This window comes from Myotis davidii, unplaced genomic scaffold (assembly GCF_000327345.1).
Source record: "Myotis davidii unplaced genomic scaffold, ASM32734v1 scaffold409, whole genome shotgun sequence".
Lineage (NCBI taxonomy): Eukaryota > Metazoa > Chordata > Mammalia > Chiroptera > Vespertilionidae > Myotis > Myotis davidii.
In genome coordinates, this window is record NW_006374611.1 from 1,697,952 (window position 1) to 1,712,548 (window position 14,597).

Consider the following 14,597-nt stretch of genomic DNA (forward strand, 5'->3'; position numbering starts at 1 on the left):
GTTGCAGGGTCCTATGTGACTGATATTAATCATTTGAGGAGCGGCCACACCATTTCCATTCCGACAGTAGTGTGTGAGGGCTCGGATTTGTCTACATCCTCGCCAACACTTGCTATCATATAACTTTTGGTTCTAGCCTCCACGGTGACCTCGGGGTCCCGCCGAAGCATTACTCTCTAGAGCAAAAATCTATGCTTCTCAATTCAGTTTTAAAAGTGTAAGTTGTTTAAAATGTCTGCACAAACATCTCTATTGGTAAGTTCTCGCTGCTCAGGATCCGCTGTGACACAGCTTGCAGGGGCTAAGTCTGCCCCAGGCCAACCTCACCCCTGCTGCCTGGTCCTGTCTGGTACTGGGGAGGGCTCTGGGGAGGGCGCTGGGGGCACCAGCCAACCCTCTGCGGGGCTGGCCACAGGCTGCGTTGGGCTTTGGGAGCTGAGGGAGGAAGAGTGAAGTTCAGGAGCAGCTTTGGGGCCCGGCCTGATGTGGTGACTGTGCTGCTCCCTGCAGGCCAGGCCAAGGTGAATGGTGCCCGGAGGGGAGAGGGGGGCACCTTCTCTGAATGAAGCCATCGGAGTCGAGGAGTTCCTGGGTGCCCGCCTGCGCACTCCACTGTGCCCACTGTCCTGGCTTCTAAGCCTCAGAAGACAAAGGTTTGATTAGCAAAAATGAAAACTTTAAAGAGGTGGCGTGGGGTCCCCCTTGGAGTGGCTCAGACACGGTTCATGGTCCCATGTGGGACTGCAGACACCAGTGGGTGTGGGCAGCAGCCACGTGGGCCTGGCATGGCCCTCTGGCAGGGCCTGAGTGCAGGGAGGAGCCGGAGCTTCATTGGGAGAGAAGGTTCACAGGGCTGAAGGCTCCCTCTTCAAACACTGTTCACTGGTCATGGTCTGGCTCCCAACCCCCATCCACGGGGTCCTCCTCACAGAGTAAAGGGCGCCAGGCGAGGCCTCTTCCTGGCCATCCCCATGGACCCATTGGCTCTCCTCAGTCTGTGGGGGCAGATTGTGGGGCTCCCCACTGGGCAGCGCAGCCACAGCTACAGCCCTGAGGCCAGGCTCTGGGCTCAGAGCTGGGGTTCTCCAGTGTCCCAGCCCCCTGATCTGCAGCCCCCGATCTGCAGTCCCCCCAACCACAGCCCACCTGATCTGCAGCCCCCGTTCTGCAGCACCCCGTTCTGCAGTCCCCCCTGTTCTGCAGCACCCCTCCTATCTGCAGCCCCCTGTGCAGTGACTTTGGGCTCGTTGTGAGTGTGTCATTTATTCCAGGCCCGAGGGTGTGCTGGCGCTCAGGGGCTGGCAGCTCTGGGAGCCTGCGGCTGCTCAGGTCCCTGCTGTTCGGCTGTGTGTGGCATTACGGTGTCTGGGCTAATTTGCATATTTCTCTATTATATATATATATTCTTTAGGATTTATTGCATTTTTTCATTTTATGTATATGTAAAATATTACAGCTTAAAACAGCAACTTCACTTAAAAATACACAAGTAGAAACTATCTTATAGTAAGAGCCTGATTTAAATATCAAGTGAGATAGAAAATTTTAGGATTGACAAAGACATTATTTTAAGTAAATGGAAACAGTTTTAAAAGTATATTTCTATACTGTTTGGTACTCCTTTTGTTGCTTTCATATGCTGATTCTGGAAATAAGTGGTTAGTTTAAGAAAAATGAAAGCATTGTTTGCAGAATTGAGATCTGAAAGGCTAGCCTAACTGCAATTTTTAAATGTAGTAAAGACCCAGAATTTTACCTCATTTTTTAAAATATAACCAAAAAAAAAACACAACAAAACACCTGTGTGATCGGTATAACTAATGTAGGGCAAACACTGACAAATTGCAAACTCTCTCTGCAATCTTTTTAGAGCATATATAGCTGCTTTAATGTTATTTTCTCCATTCTATTGGTTCTACTTGGACTCATATGCAAGCAATCTGAATCCTGTTGTCAACCTATAACATTTTTGTGATGAAGAAAAGATTGCACTGCGGTGTCCAGTGTGTGAGACAATGTAAAGCTTATCTGGGGAAACTTTTTCATTGATACCCAATTGTCCCAAGGCTGATAACTGAAGGTGAGAGGTAATTCCAAAAAACAATGTGCAGAAATTATAAGGAAAACATAAGCAACAAGTTTGAGAATAAACTTAAGTTTCAAAGACACTGTAGTTAAAATATCTCTAAAGTCTATCCTTATTTTCATCCCCGTTTGTTTCCTATAGACAATAAGGATTTTTTCTCTGTATATCTTGAATTTTCTCTAGCTATGTTTTATTCAAGGTTCAAGGTCATAATAGCTGCGTAATTATGACTGCACTACCAACACAACTTTTAAATATTTCCCCAGACTCCCCCAAGTTAAAACTGTTTGGATTAGAACCGTAATTCTAATAAATCACACGCAAATTGTTTCATTCTCACTTAAAAGGAAAATATCATTTGCCATTAAAACTTTCTGGTATTAATATAAAAGTTACTTTTCTAGTAATCTGAATTCTAAACAGTGGATAAATTTTTAAAATATATTAAAAATACGGTTTCTTTTTCCCAGTAAACTTTATTGATAAGCTGATGTCAGACAGACCAGCATGGCAGAGGAGGGCGAGCGTCCTCAGGAGTGCAGCGCGCGCCACTTGTGTAGAGGGCCGCGGCTGGGGACGTATTTCACTCCACAGCCATCAGGGACGAGGAGCTTCCTGGCCACTTGGTCTTCAAATTCGTCGGCGTTAAACTTGGTGAAGCCCCACTTCTTGGAGATGTGGATCTTCTGGCGGCCCGGGAACTTGAACTTGGCCCTGCGCAAGGCCTCCACCACGTGCTCCTTGTTCTGCGCCTTGGTGCGGATGGACATGATGACCTGGCCGATGTGCACGCGGGCCACCGTGCCCTGCGGCTTCCCGAAGGCGCCCCGCATGCCGGTCTGGAGCCTGTCGGCGCCAGCACAGGACAGCATCTTGTTGATGCGGATGACGTGGAAGGGGTGCAGCCGCACGCGGATGTGAAAGCCATCCTTCCCACAGCTTTTCACCATATACTTGTTGGCGCAGATCCGCGCGGCCTCCAGGGCTTCAGAGGAGAGCTGCTCATACTCATCCGACACCATGTGGCCGCAGAGCGGGAACTCATCCACTTTCGCCTTCTTCCGCCCCAGGTCGAAGATGCGGATCTTGGCATCGGGGACACCGCGGCAGAAGCGCGACTTCGGATACGGTTTGTTCTTACAGTACCGGTAGCAGCGAGCGGGACGGCGGCCCATGGCGACTCCGGAACCGTTGCAGTCTGGCGAGGCCCCACCCCACACACGCACGCGGCGTAGGCGGATGCCGGTCTACCCCACGGGACCATCGAGTTCTTGGAGGACCGGAAGTCTTTTTTAGGACGTCCCGCCTTCGCTGCAGCCACCTTCTTCCCCGAGTGTGGGTGCGACTGGGCACGTGAGCCGGGCGAAGAGACGGCAGGTCCACTCGCCCCGGAGCTGCCCGGGAGGGACCTGGGCCTCCGCAAGGCGCCGAAGCCATGTCCTTGTTGCTGTCCATTCTGGGTGTAGAACTTTTGCCCTAGGCTTTGTCTTAGTATAAAAGACATATTTTCCTAGAGGTTAAATGAGAAAGGTCTCTCCAGCTAGTCGATATACTCTATCGAAATCATATATTTTTCTAGAGCTCGTGTCTCCCATCAACATTTGTGTATCGATTGCTGTTCCTCCAGCTCTAGGTGGTCCCCTTCCTGGAGAAAGTGGTTCTCGGCCGGAGCTCTCTGATGAGGCTCAGAAGAGCTGAGCGAGAGTGGTGGCGGGGACAGTGACAAGATGCATTTTAGACGTGTCGCTTGGTGATAGCTTTAGCAACCTGAGACGTTGGTTTCATGTATTTGGCCATATGGAAAGATTTTATTATAAAAATGCCATCTACAAAGTTGAAATGCCAACTGCATTTTTAAACTTAAGGCTATTTACATTTTTATGCTTTATTAATCTTATATCTTACTGAGAATGAGTTTAATAGTTTTTTTCCCTCTGATACTAGATTTTGTAAAAGAAAAAAATTATTATGACAAGGATCAGAGTGTGGGGAAAGCGGAAAATAAATGGTCTATAATCCCTACTTGGATTTTTCGGGCTTTTTTGATTTCTTCATGCTGTTCCAGAAATCTATGGCATCATGGAACAAAAAACTTCCAATGTGAGTATATTCGTCCAATGCTTTCTCTTTAACAGGGAAACAAATAAGTTGTCACAAAATAACTTATGTACTTGAATGAGTGGGATTTTACAAAATAATCATATTAAAGCAGAAATATTAAAATTCCCAGTGTAGAGGACTTTCCCACCTTCCATAGAAGTTGCTTACTTCTCCATCCTTCATCTCTGCCTTGCTGTTTTCCTCAAATAGTTTCTATTTACTATGTAATCTTGAGTATGAAGATAACACAGCATATAATGTTGTGTTGTTCTCCTGGGCTTACAAGTCTAGGAGGGGATTTAGATGATACTCCAGTAGTGTTTCATCATATTACAAAATACAAAATGTGCCCAAGAGGAAAAGAGAGTGAGGCCTGAGAGCCTGGGGTAAGGCTCTGATTTAGATGGAGGAATGAACAGGGAAAACTTTATTAGGAAAGAGATGTTTACATTGTGAATGTGATGCATGGGCCTGGCATATGCAAAGACCCTGAAGCCGGCAAGAACATGGACCACTGAAGGAACTAGAAGGCCAGTGTGACTATGGGTGAGGGGGTGAGTGGCTGTGACTATGGGTGAGGGGGTGAGTGACATAATGTGAGTCCACATTGTGTAAGAGGGTGGCTTGCAAAGCACATAGTGCCCATTTACCAAGTTAGGGATTCTGATCTTTATTCAACCACTGGAGAGCTTTACACAGGTTGTATCCGGTCATAATGTATAATTGGGTCAATAGATTGGAAAGGGTAAAAGATAATGGATGCAAGATGAATGCTTTGGAACACAAAAGAAGTGAGGATAGCTTGAACATGCTTTTAGTGTATAAACACGTTTGTACCTTTTTATACTACATGCCCAGAATCTATTACAGTTCTGTGGGAGAGGGGTCTATGAGGTCAAAGAAAGATACTCAGCCAGTGTTCATGTGCCATCATGCACTCACCCCCACCAGGCTAGGCCATGCTTTCAAAAAGCCTAGAATTCTCTGACCAGCAGATGTTGTGTCTCTGCTTGCATAATCCTCTTTTCCTTAATCCAAAGGGTGACTAATTATGGTTTGCCTGGGACTGTGCCCATTTTGTACCTGGATGCCCTGCATCCTCCAAAACCACACAGTCACAGGCAAAATGGGAAGGATGGACACCCTCCCACACTTGTACATGGGGACCTTCATAGTTGCAGGATAGAGTCAGGGTGGGAAGAAAAGGAGAGCCAGACTAGGAATCCTCATTTATACTCCGTTCCTTAGGTGTACAATTATTAGAAAGGAGTCTGTGGAAAATGTGTAAGCCACACCATTATATTTTTTAAAATTTTAAAAAGCATTCCCCTCAATCATTTCCAAAATTTTGAGTGTTCCTCAACTCCTGCCACCTACAGTGTGCATCATAGTAAGCAAACCTTGTAAAAACTATAAAACTCATCTGCTTTGAAGCAGCCTGAAATACTGTCAAGACGATGATACATAGGAAATAACTTTTATTTTTCTTATTTACTAAATTTATTACTTTGATAATAAATGTGTAGCAAAGGGAGACACTGGTGTTCTATAAAATAGAGATGATTTAAAGAATGAGGAGTGGAGATAAGGAATACGGTAAGAAAGGAGCATAACAGCTACATAAAACTTAAGATCTGTGAGAACAAGGACTATATTTGGGTCACTGTTTTGTCTTCTGTTTTTAATGAATTGTGTGCACCATAGCACAATAAGGTTTTGAATGAGTACACAACACCACTGTTGGAAATTTTTTAACAACCTGCTCTTAGGGAGCAGGGTTGAGGAGCTCTGATATGTAGTGTTTGCTGACTTTTGTGGTGTAAATATCCCATCATCAATTTCAACCACAACTGAGCCAGTGTTAGCTGGTTCCAGCATGCTCCATTTGGCTGTGCTTACCAAAGAAAAATAGGAAAAAAAACAAACATGGCCAAAGTTACTAACACATAACTTGAAATAATAAATTTGGGGATGGGTAGGGAGAGATCATTTTCTAGGAGCCCTTGAAAACCAGACAGATAAACATGCTTAGACCTGAAATTCCAGCTTGGACTGTGAAGAAGTCTTTCCTCCATGGTTTCTCTCTTCTAGTTCACAACCCCTGTGTGAAAGGTCTGCACTGTTCTGCACTTATTGATCAGTTATGCATCCAGGCAGCTTTTAAGTACTTGAAATTAGCACCGGGCAGTGTTAGAAATGCAATCAAATTCCCAGCATCCTCTACCTTCATGCAAAGACTGAAAAAGAACAGTTCTGTGTATCAGATCAATGAAGCACTGCCTTTCCTTTGATATCACATTTCAACCATTTCACAAAGAACTAAACCTGAATTTGTTCCAAAAAAAAATAATATGCTCTGGAGTCTAATATATTGACTGACATGCACCCCGCATTTTCTCTCCTGCTGCTGGAACTGTCTGCATTGTTGATCAGAGTCATTATGCGGTCTTCCATCACTTGTTTGACAATATACTGTGATTCAGAGATCATGTTCCCACTTGCCTCTCAATGACGTGTGATGCCTCTACTGATGATGAACAGTCATTCTCATTAGTGTTTCTTAGTAACTTCACACTGGGAGCTGTAAACTCAATATTTTTGAAAGCCCAGGTGAGCAACTTGACTATATTTTCCTGAAGTTGAGTAGTAAATGTAAAAGAGTCATGGTTATGATTGTCCTTTTCTTCAGTCAGCCAATGGTATCTATTGTCATGACTAATGGGTGGTCATGATGATGTTTCTCACTGATCTGATTCACAATGGTCCACTTATCTGTTTGACAAATGCACATTTTCCAAATAGAAGTAGTGTCAGATGATTTTAACTGTTTAGTTTCCAGGAGCCTAATTAATTTAACTGATAATTTATACATTTTGATTCTTTCTTTGGGAATTTTTTTTGATATAGGAACTTAGTAGGTACATTGTTTACCTTTGTGCTTTGATAACATAGGATAAATTACCCCAAAATGAGTGACTTTTTTACATTGTTCCAGACAATTGGAAAAAATAGTACTGTATAATATGTTCATTAGAATTTGAATTTAGTTTGTAAATTTCTATTTTACCTGTTTAGATTTTGTACTTGCACAAAATTTAAAGCAATTAATCAGCTTTATATGGTAATTAGGGTGAAGTTTTATAAATATTTAAGTAATACTATAACAAATATATAATTTATACAATAAATAAACATGCTATAGTAAAGCATAATAAGAAAAAGCTATATTAAAGATGACTTGAATCAACACAAATAATGTACATATATATTTTGAAGACCTCTCTCTTAAAAGGAATTAGTCCAAATGAAAAATTCAAGAAACGTTGATCTGGGGTTAAGGTGTGTGCATGAAGCTTGTCCTCCCTCCCACATATTGAGTACATGCACTTGCTATTCTTTAGACACAAGTTCCTGTCTATTTATTTAAAAGGCAAAATGATGGAATTAATATCCTTTTTCTCCTACTTCGCAAGTTGCTTGCCAAGTAGGAAGTTTGTGTGATTTACTAGGGTTATTGCCATGCCTGAAAAATATTTAAATACTAGATATTTTAATCATTTATGTCATGACACCCAATTGTATTTCAGGTTAAATGAATCTTATATGTTTAATGGATGACCTCTTTACCCACTAAACAATTATTTTTTAAATAAAGTGAACACTCAACATTAGTGATTAGATGTAAGCATACTTTAATTATGTAAAAAGCATTCCAATTGACAAAGCACTGGCTTTGGAAGGTTTTCTGTTTTACTGTATACAAAATGTATCCATTTTCTTATTCCAATTAATGTTTTCATAACTTCATGAGGACTGGCCTGTAATTATATCCATTTTACAGATGGAGAAAGGACAGTTGAGAACATCATATTATAGCTTATTTTTTAAAATAAAATACTAGAGAAAATAACATGACTTTATTTACAATCTTGAAGTAGTAAAGACTTAATTGAAGCAGGACACAAAAGCCTCTGCTGTAAAAAAACAAAACAAAACAAAAAGAAAACCAAAAAATTTGTGACTTCATAAAAAGTTCAACTTCTATAAAATTAAAATTAATAAGTACTAGTAAATGGTATCATATATGTGTACACACATATATATAAACAGACACACATATATTACTTATAGAGACAGAGTGAGAGATGATATGTGTTATGCAGAGATTCCATAGAAAAAAATAATATTAAATTTGGCAGTACTCTGTGCCCCCAGTTCTTGTCTTGATTGTAGGAATAAATTCAAATAACAGACAACAAATAACAGCAAAAGCAGGTGAGGATTTATTTGTAGGAAGGAAATATACCCAGCTAGGACCTGAGTGGGCAACTCAGCTGCCTGAGACCAAACCGAGTGCCCTGATATTTGGGAGGTTGGAGGATGTGTACCCCTACGCTGGAATGCCCTGGGCAAGGAGCAAGTCACCCCTCCCTCAGATCTCAGAAAGAAAAGGTACCTTTAAGCTCCAAGGCTCCCTCACTTAGGTGTTATGCCACTGGTTAGAACACATCCTGGCGGCTCTGAATCTGACCTGCCGCCTCCATTGTCTATTTTCAGTTTCTCATGTTTCACATCCGTTTCCTCGAGCCCTAGCTGCCTCTCCCAGCTGTATCTTTCCATCCTAGGTCTGGCTGGTTACGCTAACACAGTGGTTCTTAACCTGTGGGTCGCGACCCCTTTGGTGGTCGAACGACCCTTTCACAGAGGTCGCCTAAGACCATCCTGCATATCAGATATTTCCATTACGATTCATAACAGCAGCAACATTACAGTTATGAAGTAACAATGAAAATAATTTTATGGTTGGGTCACAACATGAGGAACTGTATTTAAAGGGCCAGAAGGTTGAGAACCACTGCTAACACAACCAGCCAGACCTGTCTGTGACCTGGACTTCATCACAGCATGTAACTGGGTTCCTAGAGCACACGTCCTAACAGTGACATCCATATGGAAAATCTATAACTTAGTCTCAGAAATTATTTAACATCAGTTCTGCTGCATGCTTTTCATTAGAAGTGAGTCACCAATCCCAGTGAGAGGGGTTAGAACGGGTAGGCAAACTTTTTGACTCGAGGGCCACAATGGGTTCTTAAACTGGACCGGAGGGCCGGAACAAAAGCATGGATGGAGTGTTTGTGTGAACTAATATAAATTCAAAGTAAACATTACATAAAAGGGTATGGTCTTTTTTTTCAATAGTTTTATTCATTTCAAACGGGCTGTAGTTTGCCCACGGCTGGGTTAGAAGCAGGATTAGACAGACAGGGTAAGGGGTGGAAGGAAAAGCATGGAGCGAGCTGCCACCACAGACTGTTTTGCAGAAAAACAAGATTTCAGAAAAACAGGATGTCTTGAGACAAGGATGTTTTTCTTGCAAGTGCAAATAAAATGTTGCAAAAAGGCAAAGAGGCCAAGAACCAATCAGAGAGCAGACAGATAGACAAAGAGCGGGCTTTAGCAGATATGAGGGGAAAGAGCAGAATGCTTTAGCTGCAACCCATTTGGGTCCCCTCTCCAAACAGGGAGCCTGTGTTCGCCTGCAATAAACTGCTGCCTTGCCTCTGGTCTTTGATTCCATGAGTCGGGACCCTGGGAAGAATTCCTGTGGTTATGATCTCATCAGCTCATGTTAAAGGGAGGAGGGATTAGACTCCTTTTCATGATAGAGATTGGGTCAAATTTGGTAGACATATTTAAAACCACTGTAATCTTGGACAGGGACAACAGTGTGGTGATTGCAGGGATGGGGGGGCAGGGCTGGAGGCAGAAGGGGTATAGGGGGCATAAATAGTGATGGAAAAAAATAAAATCAAATCACTGTAATCTTCTGGCCACAACTAATTTACATTCCTTCCACATGCAAAACACACTTGCCCCCTAAATATGCAATTTTTTCATGTTTGAGGTTCAGATTTTTGTAATCTAAATCAGGTCCAAGTGTAGATGAGTTTCCTTTCAATCTGAAGAGATAAGTAACCTGTTCCTCAAACACCCATAATACAATGTGGGGCAAGCGTAAAAAAACTACCATTCATACAGTATGAGAATGGGAAACCAAGGGGTCCTCGGAAATTCTGAAAACGATTCAGGCACTTGTCAGTTCCTTGATTATGGCTCACTTCTACTTCGTAGGAATAATTTTCTACAAGTCTTGGCTGCACTCTCTGGGATCTTAATATCTGCATTCTGAATATGCTCTCCGTTTCCACCCAAAGAGGCTTGTGCTGTGGCTGAGTAGTATTCCAAACCTGCTTCATGCCCATTAAAGTTAAGGAGTCCAAAGGCCTGTTTTCATCCGTACCTTATACTCGCTGCAAGGCTGTGAAGGGAAACACGTCAGATTCTGAGAAGCCCTCGTGTTTAATTGTGAAGATCTGCAAGACACACCCTTAAAGTCCTTAGAGGGCATTTTGTCTTAGAGGAGAGCCCAAGGAACTAATTTAAGCCTTTCTGAGGTCCTAACAAAGGATTTAATAGTCACACCCTCTTGGCTTTTTGTCTCCAGACTATATTTTCTTGAGATTGTCCGGGATTTGCTCTTTGTCAGCAAGCTTTTTCAGAATTTGAAAAATGTTTGCCATCTGAAACTCTAAAATAAGAAACAGTTTTCTTTCAAAACCCATTAATTTTGGCTCCTTTTTAATCTACCTGTTAGAGGCACCTCTCACAGATACCAGAGAGGTATTATCAGACAGGGCCCTGAGTCAGAATAAGAGGGCTGTCCCCAACCTCAATTCTTGTCTGCTCACATATATGAATTTAAATGAGAAAACTCTAGATGATTGCATTGTGATGAAGCCAATTTTATTAAAGCATGCACCGTTATTAAAGAAGCAAAGCAATCAAATCTATGCATCTGGCTTATGAAGCGCAGAAGGCCTCTTAGCTAATCTGAAGAGGGGGTTGGGTGGGGGTCCGAGGCATTATAAACCTTCCTGTCTATAGGTTTCAAAATTCCTCCGCTGGATATTTTGGTACATATTAATTCTCAGGGCCCTTGTTACTTTGCTGCAGCCTTCCCAGAACTCATGAGAAGCACCTGGCAATTTTCTCTTGCCAAGACTTGAGACTGCTGGATTCTCTGCTTAGGGAGTAAAACTGCCCTTTTTTTCTTTCTCCTTCCCCCTCTCCTTTTCTGCATTCTCTCCTTAGAAAGGCTTTTAACCATTTGCTCTCAAGTGTCCTTGGTTTGGGGAAGATAATGGCTTGTTATTTACAAGAAAGCTGCAAACTGCCCACACTGTTTGGTCTTATTTTAACTTTCCTCTCTCAGTTTCCCTATTACTCTTGCCCTGGAATTTTCCTAGCTTTTCCTGTAACATAACCATTTGTTCATTACGTAAACTCTCTTCTCATTTTATTAGAGGCAAATAGAAGAAACCAGGTAGCACTTTAACACTTTGCCTGGAAAATACCTTTATCTAGATATTTAGTTCATTCAGTGAGCTTTGTGGTGGTTTACCTTGTCCTAGTTTCATTAAGTAAATTTTTATTTTTCATGTTACCACAGGCAACAATGTTGCTAAGCTTTTTGCCAGGACATAACAATGAACTCCTTTCCTCTAACTTCCACTATCATTTTTCTCACTTTTTGTACGCACCAAAAGCTTTCTCAAGGTCCTATAGGATCCCACTAATAGTCGTAAGGCCCTTCTAGCATTTTTCCACCAAAGCCCATGGCACGTATATAATTTGATTTTATAGCATCCTACTCCTAGTATGTAAATCTGCTCCAATAAACTGTAACTTTGTAACCATTAAAACTCAGTGGCATAAAACAATTCTTTACTATTATTTATATTACCAAAATTTCCGAAGACTGGGCTTAGCCAGGAGGTCTTGGCTTGGGGTTTTTCATTCTGTTGGCAGAGAACAACTTGAAGGCTTTTCACACATAGCTGTAGCTACTGCTGGCCATTGGCTGGTCACTTGGAGCCCGTGGTCAGATTTCTACACTTTTCTCTCCATGTGTCCTGGGCTGCTGCACAGCATTGCTTCTTGATTCCAAGGATACCATCCAAGAAAGGGTCTAGGGGCAGACCATTTTGTGACCTCGCCTCAGACAGCAGGTAGTGCCACTGCCACCACAGTTGACTAGTTAAATTAGTCACCAAGTTGACGTCTGGAAAAGTAGAATAAAAACCTATCAAAATTACCTCTTCTTAAAAACTAAATACTTGCAAACATTGTCAAAATAAAACTTTTTAGAACTGGAAATGAACCTAATTTAGGTAGAACAAGGGTCTCAAGGTCTGAGCTATTCTTGCTAAATACTATTCTTACTCAATGTTAAAATGTAATACATTATTTTGCAGCTGTAAACAGGATGGATGGTTAGACAAGATCCTAATCAGGTATGTATAGCCAATTTCAAAAAAAAATCAACATGTAATTGGCTGGTTATATGAGCAATGGCTGTGCCTCCCTTGGGGAGACAGAGCTTTGGGTATGAATTCCGTCTCATTTACCTGCTGTAAGTTGCAAGTAAGTGAAACTACCTTGCAACAACCTTGTCTTGCTCTTTTTTTTTTTTTTTTTTTTTTTTTAGAGACGGGGTCTCGCTATGTTGCCCAGGCTGGAGTGCAGTGACTAGTCACAGGCGCGATCCCACTACTGATCAGCACGGGAGCTTTGACCTGCTCCGTCTCCGACCTGGGCCGGTTCACCCCTCCTTAGGCAACCTGGTGGCCCCCCGCTCCCGGGAGGTCACCATATTGATGCCGAACTTAGTGCGGACACCCGATTGGCATAGCGCACTACAGCCCAGAACTCCTGGGCTCAAGCGATCCTCCAGCCTCAGCCTCCCGAGTAGCTGGACTACAGGCGTGCGCCACCGCGCCGCTGTCTTGCTCTTAACTAATGCACCCCAAGTGGCGAACTCCTTGAGTTCTCTAACACTAAGACCCTCAACAGTGCAAGGAGCATTCCTTCCAAAAAAAAAGTCTATATCCCATTAAGAACAGTGAGCTTTGTGGTGGTTTACCTTGTCCTAGTTTCATTCCCTTTTTCCTAGTTTCATGGTAGCTTTGAAAGCCAACAGCCTTGCAACCATGACAGCTGTGAAAACCAGAGGCTGCACAACCCCTGGAGGGGCATCGTAGAGTAAGAGCTCTTCCAGAAGCTCCATCTCTAGAGAATTGTCACTTGTCTGGTCCCTCCCTGGTAAAACCTCATTCCAGGCTGTTGTTATTTCACCTGAGTCAGAGCTGGCTCAGTGGGAAAAGCTCTATCATTAAGTTGTTTGTTGGAATCAACCAGTAACAATTTTTAACATTGCAGCTGCCCTAAGTAGAAATACCCATTGTGAAAAACAGGAGGCTGGCCAAAAACATAAAAGAATGTCCTTGGGAATGAGCTGTCCACAGGGAACTTTGAAAACCTCTAACATAATCCTGGGGAGTCTAGAAGAATACTCACATTTATAGGGCTATGCACACGCCTGGAAATTCCTAAGAAGCCCCTAATCTCTTGCCTTTGGCTGGGCTTGAGGCCCTGTGCACAAAGAAAATAAAGCCAAAGGCACTTGTAAACTGTTAGAGCTTTGAAGGAAAGCCCAAATATACACATGGAGTCCCTCAGCCAAAAATGGAAAACATTGGTTCAAAGCAATTAAGAACATTTTTTTTGGTCTAGTCATTAGCAGACCACTAAGCTAACTGAGCAGTTTTCAATGGGCACACAACACAATAGGAAATAAAGACTTGGCATTTTTCCCTAGAATGCAATGTTGGTTTAATTTCAGTACAACGCATATTAACAGAACAAAATATAAAAAATACTTGATTGTCCAAATACTCAAGAAACATTTGACAAAATTGCTAACAAAAACATTTAAATAAACCAGGAATCAAAAGGGACTAACTCAGCATTATTAAGGGTGTCTGTGAAAGCCTATAGCTAAAAACATACTTAATAGTGCAAGAATAAATGATTTTTTTCATAATAAGAACAAGATAAGGACGTTTTCTGTCACACTTCTACTCAACATTAAGCAGAGTAATAGGCAAAAATAAAACAAAACAAATAAAGGCATACATATCAGAAGGGAAACCATAAAACTATCTTTATGTGCACATCTCATCTGCTATATAGAAAATCATAGGAATCTTCAATTGTGTTTCTTTACACTAGCAAGGAACACTCCAAAAATTAAGAAAAATATTACATTAGCATTAAACTTTCCATAGCATGAGAAAAAAAATCTACACTAATAAAAGAGAAACATGGTAATTGGCGTACGACCACTACCCTTCCCATTGGCTAATCAGCAAGATATGCAAATTAACTGACAGCCAAGATGGCGGCCGGCAGCCAGGCAGCTTGACACTAACATGAGGCTTGCTTGCTTCAGTGACGGAGGACTCCAACGTTCCCCGCCTGCGGCTGCAGGCCTCTGAGCCTGCAGTTT

At 42.3% G+C, this 14,597-nt stretch overlaps 1 protein-coding gene across 1 annotated transcript; it reads right to left on the reverse strand.

The window, feature by feature from the left end:
* Positions 1–2,552: 2,552 nt before the first annotated feature.
* On the reverse strand, positions 2,553–3,273 carry RPL10L (ribosomal protein L10 like). The gene has a single exon (XM_006777727.2). It carries the CDS (start codon positions 3,259–3,261, stop codon positions 2,617–2,619), a length of 645 nt encoding a protein of 214 aa, XP_006777790.1. The 5' UTR covers positions 3,262–3,273; the 3' UTR covers positions 2,553–2,616.
* Positions 3,274–14,597: the final 11,324 nt, after the last annotated feature.

What these genes read in the sequence shown, in the direction of transcription:
- RPL10L (XM_006777727.2), bottom strand. Translation starts at nt 3,261, where the DNA reads ATGGGCCGCCGTCCCGCTCGCTGCTACCGGTACTGTAAGAACAAACCG.